Below are 19,100 nucleotides of genomic sequence, written 5' to 3' on the forward strand. Positions count from 1 at the left end.
CTGTCAGAAACAGCTCTGTATGGCTTGTAGAGTTTTACACTTTTGCCTAGTGCTTTGGGTTGGGTGTGTTTTCCTGTGCAGGGTGACTTCTTGCTTTAGTAGTGTGGTTTCCTTTTTTTTTCTTTCTATTTCCTGTGGTGGTGGTGTGTTTTTGTTGGTTGGTTGGATTTGTGTCCTCTGACAAGCAGAAGTTTCCTAGTTGTGTGACTCCCTACTTGGAACTGATCAGCATGGGGCTACCAGAAATTTCTCTAGGGACCTCTTGCTAATGCTTGATGCTGTGCACTACCCCAAGGCTTTATCAGCGTGCACCTCAGTCAGGACATGTGTGTTCAGGTAACGTTAACTGCTGTGTTAAATGCCTTTTACTATCTTGTATAAAGTGTGCAACACTGATGGTTTCTAGGTGGGCAGCTGACCTGTAGGAAGGCAGGTTCTGCACTCAGAAGAGGCAGATTATGAATCCACAAGTCACAAGGGTCCGCATGTTGGTGTTTCTGTCTCCTAGAATTGTACCAGCTAACTCTGACCTTTTTCCTCATAGGTTGTTGGGGGTTTTGCTATAGTTGTGTGGATTAGGGATGTCTTTGGGAGGGTCTCAAACTGACACAAATATATAAGCTGAAGTACAGAAGCAGACAGATGGATGTTAAAAATTATTTTTCAATACAGAATGCAATTGGAGTATTAGGTGTTTGCTCCACTTCCTTCCTTCCTTATAAATCTTATCATGGAGGAACTAAATGAACAGAAAGATTAGCAGAAGAACCATTGGGCTTAAGCTACTGTCACCGTTGGGTGAGGGCTGCCAGCAAGACATCTGAAGTACAGATGAACCACCAAAACTCAGTCACGAGGGAAATTAATCTGATTTGATCCTTCTCTGGTGCATCTCTTCAATCCTTTCCCTTTCTTACACACTCCTCAAACAAATAGTAGTACAACAAAGCCATAGTAATTGGTTTCTTTGTCTGAAATGACAGCATGGCTAAGTTAGTATTGCTGTAGGAATGTTGTATTTAGTATTGATGATGCTATAGATCTGGTACAGTAAGTTTGTGGGGAACTTCTTTGTTTGTATGAATTATATAACAGGCTTTTAGTGCATTTGAAACAGTGTGACAGCAGATCAGGGCTTTGTTTATGCAATATTCTTTATCATTTCAGTAAACCAAAAGGCAAGCATATACAAACTTGAACCCAGACTGTAAGTTTCAAAGGGAGAAAATACCAGCCTAGTACTACTTCTTCCCCCAAGCAGAAGTTCTGTTTCACAAGAAGGTTTGGAAGAGGTGCTGCATACCAGTGCAGTTTATGCATTCCACTAGCTAATTAAGATTTTGGATTTCATTTTCTGAAAGGGCAGTATTGTCTCCCTTAGGTTACGTATGAGAAATCCTTATAAAGTCTGCTGACAGTAACTGCATATAAAGATGGGACAGTTCAGTTACTGCTGTTAAAAGTTGCACATGGAGTAGGAGGAGTGAAAAGCGTGGTTTTCCACCCTGCTGCTGGTTGGGGCTAACCAGGGAGACGGATGGGTGTATAGAAGAAGGGATGTGGAAGTTACGCCTCCTTGTCTTCAGTGTTCATTGCTGCTTGGATGGTAAGAGGACAACTTCTCCCGTACACAGTGAAGACAAGAGTATTCATGTTTATTTGACTGTGGTGTAGTAGAAAATGTCTCTTTTTCCTGTTCCACATCTTTGGCAAACATGCATAGGTAGAAGCAGTGGGGTTTTCTTGTAGGAGATTGAGGCACTCCACTGCTTTTCAGCCTGCTTAAAAAGGGCTCTAGAAAATCTCATGTCCTCATGTGTATTGTGTATGGGGATGTTTTAGCTTCCAAAATGAAAGCTGTTTTAATTTCCTAGAGAAATAAAGCAGTTTCAAAGATCCCTCATATGCATAAGGTTTAGTTGGTCCAACTTGCCTTGTTTTACTCCCTCTTGTTTCTCTTGGTGCTTCCTAGCCAGCTGTGAGGTGCCAGCTTATTTTCCTGGAATAATACTGCCTCTTCAGGGTCGTGGGTTATCCTCTCGCACTCCTCTGTATTTAGCAATCTGAGCCAGTTACTGGCAAGAGAAACATATGCTAGGGACCAAAGAATGAGAGGAGGGGTGAGAAAGGGCATAGTAAGATATGTTTCCCAATTATACAATAATTATTCCCAGTAACTAACTGTAGTAGATAATGAGGGAAGTATCTATGATGGCAGATAGCTTTAGACTATGCAAAAACCAGCCTGTGGAGCTCAGTTGTCACTGATGGGGTCCCCTGAATACTGTGGAAGTACTTGCATTAATACCTTCAAGACCCCTTTTGGGGTTTGTGCTGGCTAATAGTAAGAAATGGTCCAAAATTGCTTCTGTTCTCATTCTTCCCCACAGACCTGCCGCTGCCGCCTCCTCCACCACCTGGAGAGGAAGCAAGTTTCTCCTCAAACTGTGCTTTTCCCCCACCTCCACCCCCCTTTGAAGAGCCTTTTCCACCAGCCCCAGAAGAGGTTTTCCCTTTGCCGCCACCGCCGCCAATGTTTGATGAAGGGCCTGTGAGCAAGGGACCTGCCCCACAGGTGAGTGTGGTCAAGGGAAGTGTGGTTTCCTGTAATGCTTTGTGAGCTGGGACAGCTTCTCACTACTCTCTGAACTCGGCAGCAGAAGCCCTGAGATCTGGGAAAGCAGCAAATGCTATCACCTTATGGACCAGCATAGGTTAGGGTCGACTGGCCAGGCTACAGCTCTCTGCAGATGAAGGACCTGGTTCTCCTGATGGACAGTGAGTTGAGTGTGAGCCAGCAATGCACCCTTGTGGCTATAAAGGCCAACCACAAGTGCTGGGCTGCAGTTATGAGAGTGCAGGACAAGGACAGCGATGATTCCTCTCTTTGGTTCTAGTGAGGCTACGTCTTGGAAAACTTTCCAGTTGAGCTCGCAGTGTAATAACCCAGAGGAATACTGAACTAGATGAGAGAGCTGAATGATGAGAGAGCTGGGTTTGTTCAGCCTGCAGAAGAGGAGGCCAAGGCAGGGATGTAACTGCAGTCTGCTATACCTAAAGGAGGGCTGGAGAGAAGACAGATTCTTCTTACTGGGGCCCAAGAAGAGACAATGGACACGAGCTGTGGCAAGGGAAATTTCTTTTGGACAGAAGAAAACGCTGTTCCACTCCAAGGGTGGCTTAACCCTGGCACAGGTGCCTGGAAAGGCTGGGGAATCTGCATCCTTGGGGACGTTCAGAAATCACCTGGACAAAGCCCTGAGCAACCTGATCTAGCTTGTTAGCTAGAGTTAGCCCTGCTGTGAGCAGGGTGTTGGATGAGAGACCTGCAGATGACTTTTTCCCACCTAAATCTGTCTGTGAGTTTCTTTGGGCTGTGCATTTTCCCACTGTTTGTAGACCTTGGAGACTGTGCCCTGTTCATCCACACCAACTTGCTCTCCATTCAAAGCAAGGAGCAGTTCTGCACCACAGTCCGCAGCACACAAATCTGCTCTTGTAAGGGGGTACGCCTGGTTCTCTGGCTGTTAATGTAACGTGCTCTGCTCCCTCTTTCCTCATGGATGGTGGTATAGGAACGTGGCAAGATGAACAGCATTGATCTTGAGATTGACTCGCTGTCCGTAATGTTGGATGACATGGAGAAGAATGACCCCTTCAGATCCCGGGTGAGCTCTCCAGAATGTTGGAAGTGGAAGGAGAGATGACTGATTTGCTGAACGGAGGTAGTGAAGATTAAAATGTCTGGATAAACCATAGTGCAAAACTGTCTGTGAAGGACCAGAAAGCACCAATCTCACAGCTTGTCAGGACTGCTAAATATGTAACAGTGTGGAAACTCTTGACATTGTGGCTCTGGGGTAGCTGCTGACACTGCTGTAGACAGTGTATTTTCTCTTCCACTTTGCTGACAGCTGCCTGTTTGCTGCTTCCCTTTACAGATATCTCCAGGATCCACAGGTTCTCTGGAGAAACCATCAGCCCCGAAAGCCCGTGTGGAAATACCATCTGCATCCAGAGATACTCCTCATTCCTTTCCTTCCAAGTTCACTCCAAAGCCAAGTGGAACCTTATCTTTCAAACCCCCTGGAGCAGATTCGACCCCAGCCCCCTGGGCAGCCCCACAGCAACACAAGGAGCCCCCAGCACCAGTCCCTCCACCACTCTCTCTCCCTCCCACTCAGCCTACCCCTGCATTCACCCCACCTAAGCTGGTTGCTGGCTCTCCTAAGTCTGGGTCCAAATCAGGTGTCAGTGTGCCCATGGCTGCCTCTAACCCTGCGAGATACCCTACCTCCCTTCAGACTCAGTTCACAGCCCCTTCACCTTCAGGTCCCTCCTCTCGGCCACAGCCTCCCAATTTCACCTATGCCCAGCAGAGGGAAAGACCCCAGGTGCAGGAGAAGCCACGTCCAACAGAACAACCTGCTGCTGCAAAAGACACGGTAGGGGATAGAGCCATGGGATCAGTGCCTTTGGGCGGGCATCACTGGGAGTGAAGTTGGAAGATGAAGAGGGAGGGTCCATCCCAGGCTAGAGGAGGCTGTTACCCTTCTGAAACAGAGCTGTAGCTAGAGATGGTTGTGGAAAGGGATGGGGCTTCATGAAAAGGTAGAAAGAAGGAAGCAGAGTTGGTGAAAGGTTGTTTTCTAGAGAGAAACAGGGAAACAAGGTAAGATAAGTAGGTTTATTAAGGACAGGGTGGGAAGGAGTCTGTGTAGGCATAAAGAAATTAAAACACCAGTTCCCTTCCATTGGTATCAGAGCACTGAGGTGAAGGGGGGTGTGTGTGTGTGTGTGTACACATCCTAGCCTCCAACCAGAAGAGAGAGTTAAAGTATTTACCTCCCAGCTGCAGTATTTCCCTCTTGCTGCAGTATTCATGACCCAGTGCAACTCAGACTAAAACAAACTAGAGGTGCCTCTGTTCGTAGAAGAGAGCTGAGCTGGGGACCAGCTGTACAAACTGTCCATAAAATAGCTCTGTTGTAAAGTGCTTGGAAGTCCTGGCACACAGCTTGGTGAATGTGAGTCAGCAGAGCACCTTTGAGGCATTGAAGACAAACCATGTCCTGGACTGCAGCAGGTCAAGGGATGCGATTCTTGCACTCTTTTCAGCACTTGTTACTGCATCCAGTTTTGGCCCCCCCACATTTCAAGAGAGACTGAAAAGCTGGATAGGGTCCAGCAAAGGGTTAGAGACGTTTTAACAGGGCCTGTTGCAACAGGACGAAGGGCAATGGTTTTAAACTGAAAGAGGGGAGACTCGGGATGTTTTTTACAATGAGGGTGTTAAAACGCTGGCACAGGTTGTTGCTGAGAGAGGTGGTGGATGCCCCATCCCTGGAGACATTCAGGGCCAGGCTGAATGTGGTTCTGGGCAACCTGACCTAGTTGGGGATGTCCCTGCTTGTTGCAGAGGGGTTGGACTAGAGGAGCTTTGAAGGTCCCTTCCAACCCAAGCTATTCTGTGATTCTGTATGTGTCCTCAGGGATTGAATGTTTCCTCTTCCTGCAGCATAGACCCGCAGGCTCCAGTGCAGATCCACCTAGAGGAAATTCCTGTCTGACTATGAAGGAGGTAGAAGAGCTGGAGATGTTGACCCAGAAACTAATGAAGGATATGGAGCATCCGCCCCCAGTAGAGGCCGCTACTTCTGGTGCGTTCACTCAGCTGACAGCAGTAGGGGGCAGAGGGCTGTGAGGGGTTTTCATCTAATCCCTTTCTCCTTCCATCAGCAGAGCTCTGTGGCTTCTGCCGGAAGCCTCTGTCACGAACCCAGCCGGCCGTGAGGGCCCTCGACTGCCTCTTCCATGTGGAATGCTTCACCTGCTTCAAATGCGAGAAGCAGCTGCAGGGGCAGCAGTTCTACAATGTGGATGAGAAGCCCTTCTGCGAGGACTGCTATGCTGTGAGTTACTGGGGTGAACGCTGCTGGAGAGAGCTGAGCTTGCTGTGGTGTTGCTCTCTCTTGCTTTCCCTTCCTCCTTCCTATGTCTGTGGCATAGCCTCCTGGGCTGGGGGACTGGATTCATGTGTCTTCCTTTTTCCCTCTGGGCTCAGGGGACCTTGGAAAAGTGTAGTGTCTGCAAACAGACCATCACAGACCGGATGCTGAAGGCCACTGGTAACTCATACCATCCCCAGTGCTTTACCTGCGTGATGTGCCATACCCCTCTTGAAGGAGCTGCTTTTATTGTGGACCAGGCCAACCAGCCTCACTGTGTGGATGACTACCACAGGTATGGAGAGAGTATGTGTATGTGGTGTCTGAAAGAAGGCACATTCCCTCACAGCTGTTTAATTTTGCTGCAGAATGGGGTTGGGTTGCCCATACGAGCAACAGGCATTAAGTTAAAAATGAGTCCGTGATGTACCTTGTAGCAATTAGGTCTTTTCCCACTTAAACTTCTTTGTGATTTATTACTCCTCTGCTGCTAATAGTGTTGTATGGCAGTGAGAAATGTTCATTGTCTGTCACCACGGTGGCCGTGATCTCCTCCATATTTCTGTGTGTTGCAGGAAGTATGCTCCACGCTGCTCAGTCTGTAGTGAGCCCATCATGCCAGAGCCTGGAAAGGATGAGACAGTGCGTGTTGTGGCATTGGAGAAGAATTTCCACATGAAATGTTACAAATGTGAGGTAAGCCTGGTGGCCCCACTCCTCCCATGCTCATCACCAGCAACTGGACCTCTTTGTCATCTATCCTGACTAAACACTAAGGTTGTTTTGAATTAATTTGGAGCATTTTTGAAGCAGGTTCAGAAAAAGTTTAAGACATTCACTGACTACAGGTCCATGAAGAAGGATTATGCAGGGTTGTAGTCTCTCACATCCTTAACACAGCAGCTGTGTATACAGTGGGAACATGCTGGGATCACAGAAGGGGTTTGCTCTTCCCTCAAAATAGTATCTTCTATTAGCACCACCAGAGAGAGAGCAGTGGGCAGTGAGCCATTATCCTGACCCAGTGGGGGATTTCTTGCATCCTTGAATGCATTTATCCTGCTGTTGGCTATCATTGAGCTTTCTCCCTCTTTTCTTTCCCTGTTTAGGACTGTGGGAAGCCCTTGTCCATTGAAGCAGACGAGAATGGGTGCTTTCCACTGGATGGGCACGTGCTGTGTATTAAATGTCACACCGTTCGTGCCAAAACATCACGCTGAGGAGCTTGTAGTGGGCATTCCCTTGAGACCCCTGCAGTCAATACTCTTCCCCTCCCTGCATTGTCCTATCCCTCTGCCTGAGAAGGCAGATTGCTACCAATGGAGACTATGCCAGCACAGCTCTTTACTTATGTAGGATTCACTGCTCCTAGACTTCTCTCTGCACACCCGCCAGGAAGGGACCTCTCCTCCTGTTGGCACATCCTGGCCACTGTTAATTCCAGGCTGGGGGCTGTGATGGTGAGTGCACAGCCTCTGTTCCCTCAAGACTGGAGGAGAAAGACCAGACCTCCACCACCACTGGCTGGTGGAAGTGGCAAGAATGACCTGATGGCAGGTGCTGGGAGGGGCTGAGCATCGTTCTGTCCCATGGATCCAAGAATGGCCATTGGACCTTAGAAGGTGGAAGCCTCCATCTTGGTACCACTTCTGTCTTTATTTGGTTTTCCCTCTTGTTCTTCCTTTCATGATGAGGAAGTCTTGCCCTACCCCATCCCTCGTTCCTGGGTTAGGGTGTGGAGGCAGAACATACTTGGAATCCCTGTTATTGTTGCTGTGAAAAGCTAACCTAGTACAGCTTTTCTGTCTCTCATGGATTTTACTGGCTGTCTTGTTACTTTTGATTTCCCCCTTAGCCAGATTAAACTGGCAGCATTTGGAATCCTGCCCTATTCCCGAGTTTGGAAAGTTGTTTTTCAGTCTTTCTCCCTCCCCAGAATGAGTCACTTCCCAGTGTGTTTTCTGGGCAGCCAGGCTGGGCACCAGCATAGCAAAGTGGTCCAAAGAAAGCATGTTTACAAATACAGACCGTCACAAGGACGGGCAGCACACGGTGAGGAGGTGTCTCAGTGTGTGGAAGAGGATTCAGCAGACTAAGGAATGTCTCCCTGTTCCAGTAGGAATTCTTTCACCGCTATTGGTGAAAGCTGTGGTGTAATAGCAATGTACTGTCTGGCTCTAAGTGTTGCTGCACTGAGCCCCATTTCCTGGACTAGAAACTCTCAAACCAAACAAAGCTTTTGAATAGCTACACTGTGCCAACCACTGTTTGCATTCAATAAAATGTAGGGTTTTTTCCATGATTGTGTCTGCTGTATTTGTTCGACAACCCATGAGAATTGCTGTCTTAGGCAGTAGAGAATGTACAGTTGCTATTCCACTGGGCCTCCAGAGATGAGTAGCCTGAAAATGGCTTTTCTCTCTGCACCAGTTGGTCTCCTTTTCAAACTGTTGAGTTTCCTACTTCCCTCTGCCTGAAGAGTAGCTCTCATTTAAAGCAGTGGAAGATTGCTTTTCAGTGTAGTAAGATTGTAGTCTGCTTGATGCGTCACTAGGAGGTGAGTTATTACAATCCACTTGCATCACACTGGAATAAAGTGGCCAATTTGCTTGCCTTGCCTTAACTGTTGCTACTCAAAGTGTTTGTGCTTGTTCATGGTTTTAAGCATGGTACTGTCTTGGTCACTGCAGGTGAAACTCCTCTTTGTGGTAAGCATCAATGTTTTTACACTTCAAAGACATGAAACCTGCTCTTGTTCTCTTGCCAGTTTTGGGGGAAATCTGGAACGACTCCTTGCAAATTGATCCAGTAAATGCTTTGAGGTTTCCTATAGAATGAGCAAAGAATAAACAAATTGTGTATTTGCTTTCTTTTTCTTACCTGAGTTCTTGCTGGCATTGTCTTGAGCGGTTGTTTCTAGATTATGTGATTAAACTGAACTCTAACCCAGTTCCTCCCCAAGCTATCAGAGGACTATAGCCCAGGTGTATGGATATGAACCTGTCAGTGTCAACTGGAGGGGTTCTCCAGGTCACTTTGCAGATTAAGGGGGAGGTTAGTCCCTCTGAGGGGCATGGAACGCAGGGGAACAGCATTTGGTGACTGTACAACTCTTGTTACAGGATGTGTAGGGGCAGGATTAAAGGCAGGAAAAGGGGGAGTGGTTAAATTGAGGAAGCAGCAGGGAAAAACGGGGGGAAAAGGACACAGAAGGGGCTGGCTGTACACACACAGTACACTTGTCTGGCCATGCCCTGTGTGTCATCAGCACAGTCTGTGCTGTGTTCTTACTGAACTCTTTCCTCTCCCCTGTGTGAAGGGACTCTGTTCAGTGCACGTGGAAATCTAAGTGCCAGCAACTGGAAATACCTGAGGTGCATGCCTGTTGTGTGGGTGTTTATGTCCATGTGTAATCAGCAGCAAAAAGCGAGTCAGAGTAGCTGGTGAGTGAGTGAGTAGGGTAAGTAAGAGACTGGGGAGCCTTGATTTGGCATGGCTGCAAGTCTGGCCAGATGCTGGAGAGACCAGTCTGAGCATCAGCTGTTTGAGGTCCCAGCAGGTCCAAGCCAGCTGCTCTCGGGTCTGGAGGTCAGCTACTGGTAAGCCTGGACCAGCTCCCAGAGCACAGTTTGCATCTGTTTGTGTGTGTGCACTTGAGGGGTCCGAGTGCTCGCCACTGGAGTGGAGCTGCAGGCCTGGAGGACTTGGGTGTCCTAGTGCCAGCAACTGAGGAGAGCAGCTCAGGCTCCAGATTGTGGAGCCAGCTACTGGATAGGCACTAGTGGGATCCATAGTGCATATACATGTATTTCCTGCTAACAGGTTCATCCTGATCAGGCAGAGAAGGCAATAGGATCAGGCTGTTTGTGCTGTGCTTGCATGACTGCTGTGTTTTCTGCCTCCGGCCAGTCATGTACAGTGTGTATGTTTATATATACATGCACATATTATATACATGAATATTTTGTGTGCATGAGTGCCTATTGAGAGTACATTCTCAGGTTTGCTACTGTCTGTACCTGAGGACATGGTACTGAGCAGCCTCCTCTCTAGGAGGCCAGCTGATTCAGCAGCTCCTAATGGTTGAAGGTGGAAGGGAGATCCCTGCTCAGAGCAGGGTCAGTCAGAGCTGGCTGCTCAGGAATGTACCCCATCAGTTTTTAATACCTCGAAGGAGAACTCCACAACCTCCCTGGGTAACCTGTTCCTGTGTTCAACAGCTCTCACAGTAAGTTGTTTGGTTTTTTTCTTTCCTTCAAATGGAATTTGCTCTGTTTTGATGTGTTTCCACTGCTTTTCCTTTCAGTGGATACCGTCGGGTGGACTCTGGCTCCCTCTTCTTCACTCCCTCCTATCAGGTATTTATATACCATTATAAGAGACACCTAAATTTCTCATCTCAAGGTTGAACAGTCCCAGCTGTCTCAGCTTCACCTCATGTGTCAGATGCTCTAATCCCTCCAAAATTGTAGTGACCTTTGGCTGGACTTGCTCCAGTAAGTCCATGTCGTTTGTACTGGGGAACCCAAACTTGGACAAAACACTCTGGATATCTGGATGTCTGACCAATCTTGAATAGTGCTTAAAAATCACCTCCCTCCAGCTACTGCATTTGCTAATGCAGCACAGATATTGTTTGCCTCTTTTGCTACAAGGCCATATTACTGGCTCAGATGTAACTTGCTATTCAGGATGACCTGCAAGTCCTTTGTTGCAAAGTTGCTTTTTAGCCAGCCAGTCCCCAGCAGGTACTGGGTGCATGGGGCTATTCCTTCCCAGTTGCAGGGCTCTTCATTTCCCTTTGTTCAGCTTTGTGAGTAACCTCTGTTCCCCCTTCTCCCATCTATTAAGGTCCCTCTGAATGACAGCACAAGTATCTGATCTATCAGCCACTCTCTGTTTTCTATCATCTGCATGGATAGGCTAACACACATGCCCGACACAGACTCATAATCTTGTGTCAGCCTCATCGGGGCTTATCTTCTAGCCTGGATATCTGCATGTAGCAACTTTATTTATTATCTATACTTCGTGTTAAAAACATCTGTTACTAAGACTGAACTTACTGATACAAGACTCACAGTAGGACCTTATCTTGTCAGCTGTATCTCTTACTGTAGTTGCAGTGACTTGAGTATCTAAAGTATCTGTATCCTATGGTTCCATGTGTATACTCTGCTGCTTCTCATGTTGAATAGAAACCAGCCTTCTTGCTTTAAGTTGCAGTTCTTTAGATCTCTGCTTTTTAATTCTTCTGTCATTTCTGGTTAAGCAAGACCTTCCCATGAGCAGGACTTTTAATTTATAGCCTTAAGAATTTGCAGCATTATACAATTATGGAAACCTGACGGCTATCTGCAGCAGTAACAGCTGAATGGCTAGCACTCACCTTCACCAACTTAGACTTAGCTCAAGCACTGAAATCTGAATCTTGAGGTGACTACTTTCCCTAAGTAGGAGAAAGTTATAGGAACATCAGTGAGAGATTCTCCTCCCCCCTGCCCAGACAGTCTGTTCTGCAGAAGTCACTTGTATTTCATCACACTACAGCAGTAGCTTCTGATACTTCTCATGGTTTCAGAATAAACACAGGATCCTTCAATCCTAATGCAGCCACATTGCCACATTGAGTCTGCAGTTAAATGGACAAAGACCATTGGTTCAAACAGCTGAACATGGATGTAAGGACCCTGCTGGAACTTACAATATATACACTAAAGTAAAGGTTCCAATCATGTTTGAAATAAGCCAGAGAACTCCAGCAGGGCCTGCTCTGCCACAGGTTTATTTACAAAATATTATTTACAGTCTATAAGTGTCTTGAGCTCTGATAAATAATAACATTTCCTCCACATAGAAGGAATAAGACAGACCACCTACACAGTTTTCTGTTACAGATACCCTACCCAGCCAAACAAGCCTATTCCCTTTTAAAAAGGGGAAGAGAAAAACGAGTACCTAGAGGATTTTATGTCTGTGGCACAAGTAAAATTATGAAGCGGGTTGAGAAGATTGAAATCTTCCTCCCTGAAGTGTGCATGTGCAAAACAGCAACATGCTGAGGTTATGTGATCACGCAAGTTAGAGCTGCTACTCCCAACTTCTCCTCAAAAGAAAGAAGTACACCAGGAGTTGGTGTTTAAGGCAAGAATGGTTGAATTAAAAAAATATAACTCTTAACCAGCAGCCTTATGAAAGACTGAATAGTTTCTTCCTGTTGTGAAATAAAGAAGAGAGAAGGCTGCTGAAGTGAGAAGGGATGTATGCCAGGGAGTGAATGGGCCCAGTCTCTACATGTCTGGGTCCCTGTGCATGTTCCCTGCATGTCCCAGTCCATCTGAACCCTCATTTCCAATCTTAAAACATTATCCACCCTTCCCTCCCAACCTGCTTTGTATGTATCTTTGCTTCCATGTGATTTGCCAGGAGTCTGAAACTGCAGTATGTGGGCTACAGGGATTTCTTAGTGCTGCACAGAGTGGACTCTGTAAAACAGGGCTGAGGACAGTTTCTAAGACCAGTGCTCTGAAAGGTACTGATGGCTGCTGTAGAGCTGAAGCAAGTGGAACAGAAATGAGAGAAGGTGGTGTTGCCTCATGAGCTTTTTCAGTTCTGGTGGTTTTGCTTTGCTTATCCCAGTCACTCATTTGGAAGCAATTGCCATAGGAATGATTCCAAGTGATATCTGGTAAGAATGGGCATTTAGCAAGCTTAAGAGAGCAATGACTGATCACTCCTTAAAGCCTTGGATGCTACACAGGATCCTCTTCTGGTGGCCTGGAAGTGACACTCCCATCTGCTTCAAGTCCCTGAAGGAAATGGGAAAAGAAAAGAAAAATGAATGTCTGTTCTTGTTTCTCTGGGACTGGGATGGGGGTAAGGGCAGAAATAATTACCAAGCATTAGTTCAGAAAGCCTCCTTTCCCTCAGCTCTTCCTGCTCTGCCTACCTTCTCTCTAGAGGGAAGAAACTTCTAGATGTTCCTGCCCTTCACTGGCTACCTCTGCTGAATGGGTCAGCTGTCTTCTCCCACCTTGTCACTAGGCATGTGTTCCCATTAAACCAGGACTATGTCTATGTTAGTTTGTGATACAGGCCTTTGCAGGTCTGTGCCTGCACATTTGTTCCATGTAACTCACCCGGCCAGACCTGGCTTTACATCCCCAACCCTACAACAGAACACAGCTGTGTTTGTAAAGCATCTGGCCTGAGTCCTTCTAAGGAGCCCAGAAGGACTTTGCTCTATGCTAGAATAGTGCCTGGCTGATGGGTGGGTAGCCCACCTGGAGTCCTAGAAAGGCGGGGAGAGATGTTCAAGTTAGAGAACTTGTCTGCCATCTATTGTTTTCCCTTGCTGTTTGGTGTGAGTTCAGATGAGCTCAGACCCCTAAAAAGTCTTAAGCATGGACAGTTTGGGAATTATTCTCACATTTTGGGCTGATCCCAATTCTCTGGACCAATTTTTCCCTTTTGGGGCAAAAAGCCAGTCCACTTCCATTTAACTATATAGAGAAGGATGGAAAGAAGCCTTCCAAGTAAATATGGCTGCCTGTTCAGCTAGCACAGGGGCAGACAGCTATTTGTACCATAGCCTGAGATGGCCTGTGGGAGCTCAGCCTGCCCTTACTCAGCAGTGAGCTCCAGAATGGACTCCATGGTGTCCAAGCCAGCAGTGCGGAAGTTGGAGATGTAGCGCTTCATGCGAATGGATTCCAGCCACTCAGGGATGGACCGATAGGGAATCCCATCAGATCCACTGCAGCTGGGGAGCCGGAGTGTCACCCTGAAGACAGAAAAAATCCTCATCAGCCAGGCAACATCCTTAAATAGCCAGTATTAGCTAGAAGAGAGTAGCTAGAGGGCAAGTGCTCTCTGCCAGGGATAGGCAAACCTGCCTGCTCTCTGCACAGTGAGGTCAGACTGCCCAGGCCAATGGCCATGACAGAGGTGACCACTATCTTCTGCACGCAGTGCATTCAAAGTGCCTCTTGCCAGCCTGCATTGCTAGCACTACCTCTCCTCCTGCTGGAGATAGGGAGATGAAAATTTCCCACTTAAACTCTCCTCCTCCAGTGTCAGCCTGCTTACCTGGGATCAAAGTCTGCAACAGGCCGGAGGAGCTGAGGACTTGAGATGAAATGTTGCAGCTGTGCCCGGATTTCCTGAAAATGAGGCCTCCTCATCCTGTTTTGTGACCAGCAGCTCTTCATGAGCTCGTAGAGGATAGATGGGCAGTCCACGGGTGGGGGGAGCCGACACCCGTCCTCTAAGCTTTTCATCACCTGCACAGAGGGATATCAAAAAGTTGAATACTTTCAATCCTTTACTAGCTTAGCTGCCATTTGCCATCCAGAGCATGTGTTCACAAGAAGTGAGCACCAAATGATCATGACACAGGCCCAGTGAGAAAACAGGAACCAGATTTTGAGGAAGAATTTTAACAGCATGTGCTAACCTCTAAGAGATGTGCTGAATGAGATGAGACGTAATACTCCGGAGCCAGAGGAAGGAGAGAAATAAACCAACAGAGAACATCTCCGGACCCAAGGGCCATGGATCATTTAACCTGTCTTTATTTTGGCTCATTGCTGTTGGCACCTGGACATGGTTCAGAGGTGCAAACACTTAGCACCCTTGACTTTGTAGCACTGATTTTTAGCAGGGAGGGAGACATGGTAGTTCTGTGCTCAAAAGAATATCAAGACTGCAGGCCGAGGGAGATCTACAGGAGCTGGGCCTATAAGCCTTGTTTATTTTTTTAAGTCACCACTTGTGCTCAGTGTCTGTTACCTCTTGATTGCTCATGTTCCCATATGGCTTGTCACCAAATGACAGCACCTCCCACATGACAATTCCAAAGCTCCAGACATCACTAGCTGAGGTGAAAATCCGATGAGCAATAGCCTCTGGAGCTGTCCATCGGATGGGAATCTTGCCACCCTGTGAAAAAACAGAGACATAGTGTATCCAGCATGTATCCTTGACTTGTTTTCATGCAAGGAGCTTACAAAGTGGTTCAAAGACTGTGCCCACTTCACTTGAAGTGACTTGTATCCATCCCTGGGGAAATTTCCAAAAAGGAAAGAAACATTCTTGGAAAGTGAATGAGTTTAAGCTCTGTTTGAATGCTACACAAAACCACCGCTACGGGAGTAAGAGCTTGACACCAGCCACAGCTCTAGCTTGAATGACACCAGGCATTAGAAACCCTGCAACTGTTACTGAAAGAGACCTGTAGATGTCGCTGCTCCAAACCTCTGGTCACAGCAGGGCTGTCTTCAAAGCTACATTTAGTTAGCTGAGTCCAAGAGGTTAGACCTCTTATTTTGCCTCTCATTTTAAAACTGCAGTCTCTCTGAATCGCTTAGCAAACGAAATCAACATGGTCTCCAAGCAGAAAAGTACTACCATGTGCCTTGAGTTTTTATTATCGGGTTTCCTCAAGAGATTTTCCAATCCAGATCTTCCCCCGTCCTGGTGTTTCCTATAGTGAAGATATTCTGCTATGCTTACCTGGCAGTGCCCCTGAAACTACAGCTCATTTACAAGACTGAGAGATTGGGTTTGCATTACCTTGGTTTCATAGGTTCCCTCTGCATCATTCTCCAATATTCGGGAGAGACCAAAGTCCGACACCTTGCATTGAAGACTGCGTGTCACCAGGATGTTGCGAGCAGCCAGATCCCGGTGCACATAGTTGTGTTCAGAAAGGTAGGTCATCCCTGCAGCTATTCCCTGCAGCATGCTCACAAGCTGCACAGGGCTGAATTTTTCCTCATTCTCCTGCATGGAAAGAAAAGAGAGTCACTGGTCAAGTAACTTCAGTCTGCTTGGTTTCTAGTTACTAGCCTTATCAACTTGCAAAAGTGGGCACTGGTGAACAAGCAAAAAGGCTGCAGCCCAGATGACCCCACAAGTTCTCACTAAGGGACTCGTGGTAGTCTCCAGAGTCATCATTAGGCACCTGCACTTCAACTGCCAAAACAGCACTCTGGGCACTGAGGAAGCATCAAGCTTCAACTGCTGAGACTGGAAATGTTAGTGAGTAAGTGGATGTTTGGATCTTATTTTCTAGTCTTCTTTTAGGGTCCGGGCCAAGTGCAAGTTCCAGCAGTACACACAAGACTATTACAGATTGGAGTCTCTCACCCGGAGGAAGGTATCCAGTGCTCCATTCTCCATATACTCAGTGATGATCATCATTGGCCTCCCTTGAGGAAGACAAGAAGGTGTCAGCTTTTTTGCAATTCTCCTACTACCTTTCAGTGCTCCCCACATTGCCCCAGCACAGACAACCGTATCCAACCCCAACCAACATCCCTGCTCCACTGGCACAGCTGGCTGACCTCCTCCTTAGATGTCTCCCAAGGATCTTGAGTTCCTCCTTGTGTCATGCATAGAACCTCACAGCAACACTGCCCCAACTTCTCGTCCACTCACCAACCCAAGAAGACCTCTCCTGACACTGCCTCATGACCCTGTTGGAAATCCATACCTCTCCTCTCTCCCTCCCTCGTTCTCTGCCAGAGGCCAACATGACAATTCCTGTCTTATCCTAGCACAGCCTCTCTGACAGCATCCAAGGAAAGGCCCAAGAAATGTTCGAGTTTCTGCTCTCATAGCAGAACTCTCCCACACACACTCTTACTTTTGGTGACAACTCCTTCCAGATGCACAATGTTCGGATGATTGAACTGGCCCATAATCGTTGCCTCACGCAGGAAGTTCCACCACTGTGAGTCTGAATATGTCGACTTCAGGGTCTTGATGGCAACCACAATACGTTCTTTCCCTGGGAGCCGCAGGGTCCCACGATAGACCTCCCCAAACTCCCCTGAGGACAACCAGAGGCGAAAGGTCACAGATGACCTCAGGAATAGGCAGCAAAATAACAGTGTGGAGGAACCGAAAGATGGTGAGGGTGACAAGTAACTCACCCTCTCCAATGACATTCTCCATAGTGACACAGGAGACATCCAGCTCCTTAGTGAATTCCAGCACCCCTCTGCTAGGGTCATCATATGGTTGCAGGTCTACATAGGGCTTCAACCAGACCTTCTCTATGGTAAAGGAAAACAAAAGAGCAAATTAGTCTGTCAGCTCTTTGGACAAGCTTTGTAGGGCAAAGCTACAGAAGCAGAGGTGCTTCTGTGGGATTCTGACAATGGCAGTAAGCAAATTTACAAAACATACACTGAAAGCTACAGCTGTTATGGGAAGAGGAAAATTACATCACAAAATCCATGCCAGTGTCTGTTTTGAAACTCCTGGGTTTTTTTGTTCCTTCCAACCCATTCTAGGCTTCTCCACAGTTCTACTGCCCCTTAGAAGCTCACCTCTGTCAAAACCTGAAGTATTGTAATCTGGCCGTGCTTGTCTCCGACGAGCCTGCCTGGAACACAAGAAGCAGATAAAATGGTCAGCAGATAGCAAGACTTCCAGGCTGTCTACCCTAAAATTGGTCAGGAACAGAGTTCAGAACAATGCAGACCAAAGTGGAACCAGACACTGCACCTACTTGGTAGAGTATAGCTATCAAGAAAATGTGATGTTTCATTTACATTTAGAAATGGAGCTTGGTTTCCAGGCAGGTAGCTTTGCTCACCCTTCTTGCTTGCTGAATTACATTTCTATTCATTTTATGTTTTCTGTAGACTTTCAGTAAAATACCTGGTACTCTTCAAACAAAATAATAGCAGCTTTCCAGAAAGGGAGTAGAATTTTATACCCGGGGAGAGGACCACTAAAGTAATGCTATATGGAAGATGGTTTGAAATGACTGCATACATGCAGTGTGCACTTAATTGATCAGCAGCTATAGAAACGGTTGTACCATAACAATATTTTTAGTCATGTCGTGATAACAGTATGATAACTGCTGGATTACAAAACTGAGAAATCACATTTTACTCTGTCCTCAGCAGCAAACATTATCTTCCAGACATATCAATCCCTCCAATCCTGCTAATCCAAGTTACTTACTGAGACTCATTCCATTTTGCAGCAGCACACTGCTCTTATTCATTCTTCTCTAACCTCTACCTATCCAATATCCTCTAAAAAACCAGGGCCTCCCTCCCTTTCTCAGGCTCCCATTGCTCAGCTATTCCTATATCTATACCTTTTGCAATACCCAAAATCAACACTTACTTTCGCCGAAAGAAGAGAAGTCCCAGAAGCAGCCCAATAAATATTAAAACTCCAAAGATAATAGAGACTATGACTCCACCAGACAGAGCTCCTGTGTCTGCAGAAACAAAGAGAAAAGCCCTATCATGTAAAAGGACAAGAACTATTTGTCTGGAATGTAGCAACCAGCTTTTTCCAGCCAATGGTATTAGGCAAGCTATGAGCCATCAAATTTGAGTCCTGTCATACTGTTGTTGATATGCATGGAGTACCTCCTGGTCCGTATCTGGTTGACTCTTATCTACAGTCTTGGTCTTCTAGTTGAGTAATTTACCCCTATGCCTGACTTCCTCCATAGATTCCATGACAAGTCCCTCTCTGCAAATCTTGTTCCACTAAATCCATGGCCCATTCCAGCGAAACAATTCTTTCAGTAATATCAAAAATGAACTGCCATGAAACGAAACCTTACTGGCACTTCTTTTTAATCCCTTTCATATTCCAAATACCTTTGTCTTTATATGATGAGGTGATCAACTTTCATGTTATAAAAAGCATAATCTTGAGGAAAGTATTTTCTAACATGTTCTTTTACAATCAAAACCATGCAGGGTACATGTTAACTTACATATTTTCCACAGAACCTTTGTGGGATGTTATTCTGTTTTTAAAGATCATTTATGTCATCATTATTTGGCATTGTGACTTCATAAAAATCTTACCAAAAGCTGCCAGTGCCAAAAAAGCCCAATCTTTCAATTATATTCCAGTCATGGTATCACAACTCCTTAGCAGCTTTTACACCATTAACTATTCAGTGACATTAAGGTATGCCTTTGCTCTCTGCCATGTCTTTATTCCATTAGAGTAAAACTAGCCTTTCAAAGGCATCATTTCAACAGATCTATTTCTAAAATTATCCATATGGTCAATAGGAGGATCTGTGAATGTGTGGAATCAAGAGAGAGCAAAGTCCATTATTGAAAACTTTTGATAAAGGTGAAGACTCTGGGTAACCCACGG

General features: G+C 46.3%; 2 protein-coding genes across 2 annotated transcripts in view; one reads left to right on the forward strand and one right to left on the reverse strand.

Annotated features, from left to right (window-relative positions):
• Positions 1-7,191, forward strand: part of ZYX (zyxin) — a 7,947-nt gene extending 756 nt beyond the window's left edge. The window contains exons 2-8 of the mRNA XM_010020685.1: positions 2,391-2,575; positions 3,942-4,445; positions 5,519-5,660; positions 5,743-5,912; positions 6,065-6,243; positions 6,524-6,644; positions 7,058-7,191. Of these exons, the coding sequence (XP_010018987.1) occupies positions 2,391-2,575; positions 3,942-4,445; positions 5,519-5,660; positions 5,743-5,912; positions 6,065-6,243; positions 6,524-6,644; positions 7,058-7,168 (1,412 nt within the window). The 3' untranslated portion in view covers positions 7,169-7,191. The remainder of the gene's footprint in view (positions 1-2,390; positions 2,576-3,941; positions 4,446-5,518; positions 5,661-5,742; positions 5,913-6,064; positions 6,244-6,523; positions 6,645-7,057) is intronic.
• A 4,527-nt stretch (positions 7,192-11,718) lies between these two features.
• EPHA1 (EPH receptor A1) overlaps positions 11,719-19,100 on the reverse strand; it is a gene marked incomplete at its 5' end in the record, with an annotated part of 11,070 nt that continues 3,688 nt past the window's right edge. The window contains 10 exons of the mRNA XM_010020686.1: positions 11,719-12,757; positions 13,576-13,731; positions 14,037-14,230; positions 14,739-14,888; positions 15,522-15,731; positions 16,098-16,159; positions 16,597-16,782; positions 16,886-17,008; positions 17,285-17,340; positions 18,099-18,195. Coding sequence (XP_010018988.1) covers positions 12,679-12,757; positions 13,576-13,731; positions 14,037-14,230; positions 14,739-14,888; positions 15,522-15,731; positions 16,098-16,159; positions 16,597-16,782; positions 16,886-17,008; positions 17,285-17,340; positions 18,099-18,195 — 1,313 coding nt within the window. The remainder of the gene's footprint in view (positions 12,758-13,575; positions 13,732-14,036; positions 14,231-14,738; positions 14,889-15,521; positions 15,732-16,097; positions 16,160-16,596; positions 16,783-16,885; positions 17,009-17,284; positions 17,341-18,098; positions 18,196-19,100) is intronic.

Source organism: Nestor notabilis, unplaced genomic scaffold (genome assembly GCF_000696875.1).
Source record: "Nestor notabilis isolate BGI_N333 unplaced genomic scaffold, ASM69687v1 scaffold29048, whole genome shotgun sequence".
Taxonomy (NCBI): domain Eukaryota; kingdom Metazoa; phylum Chordata; class Aves; order Psittaciformes; family Psittacidae; genus Nestor; species Nestor notabilis.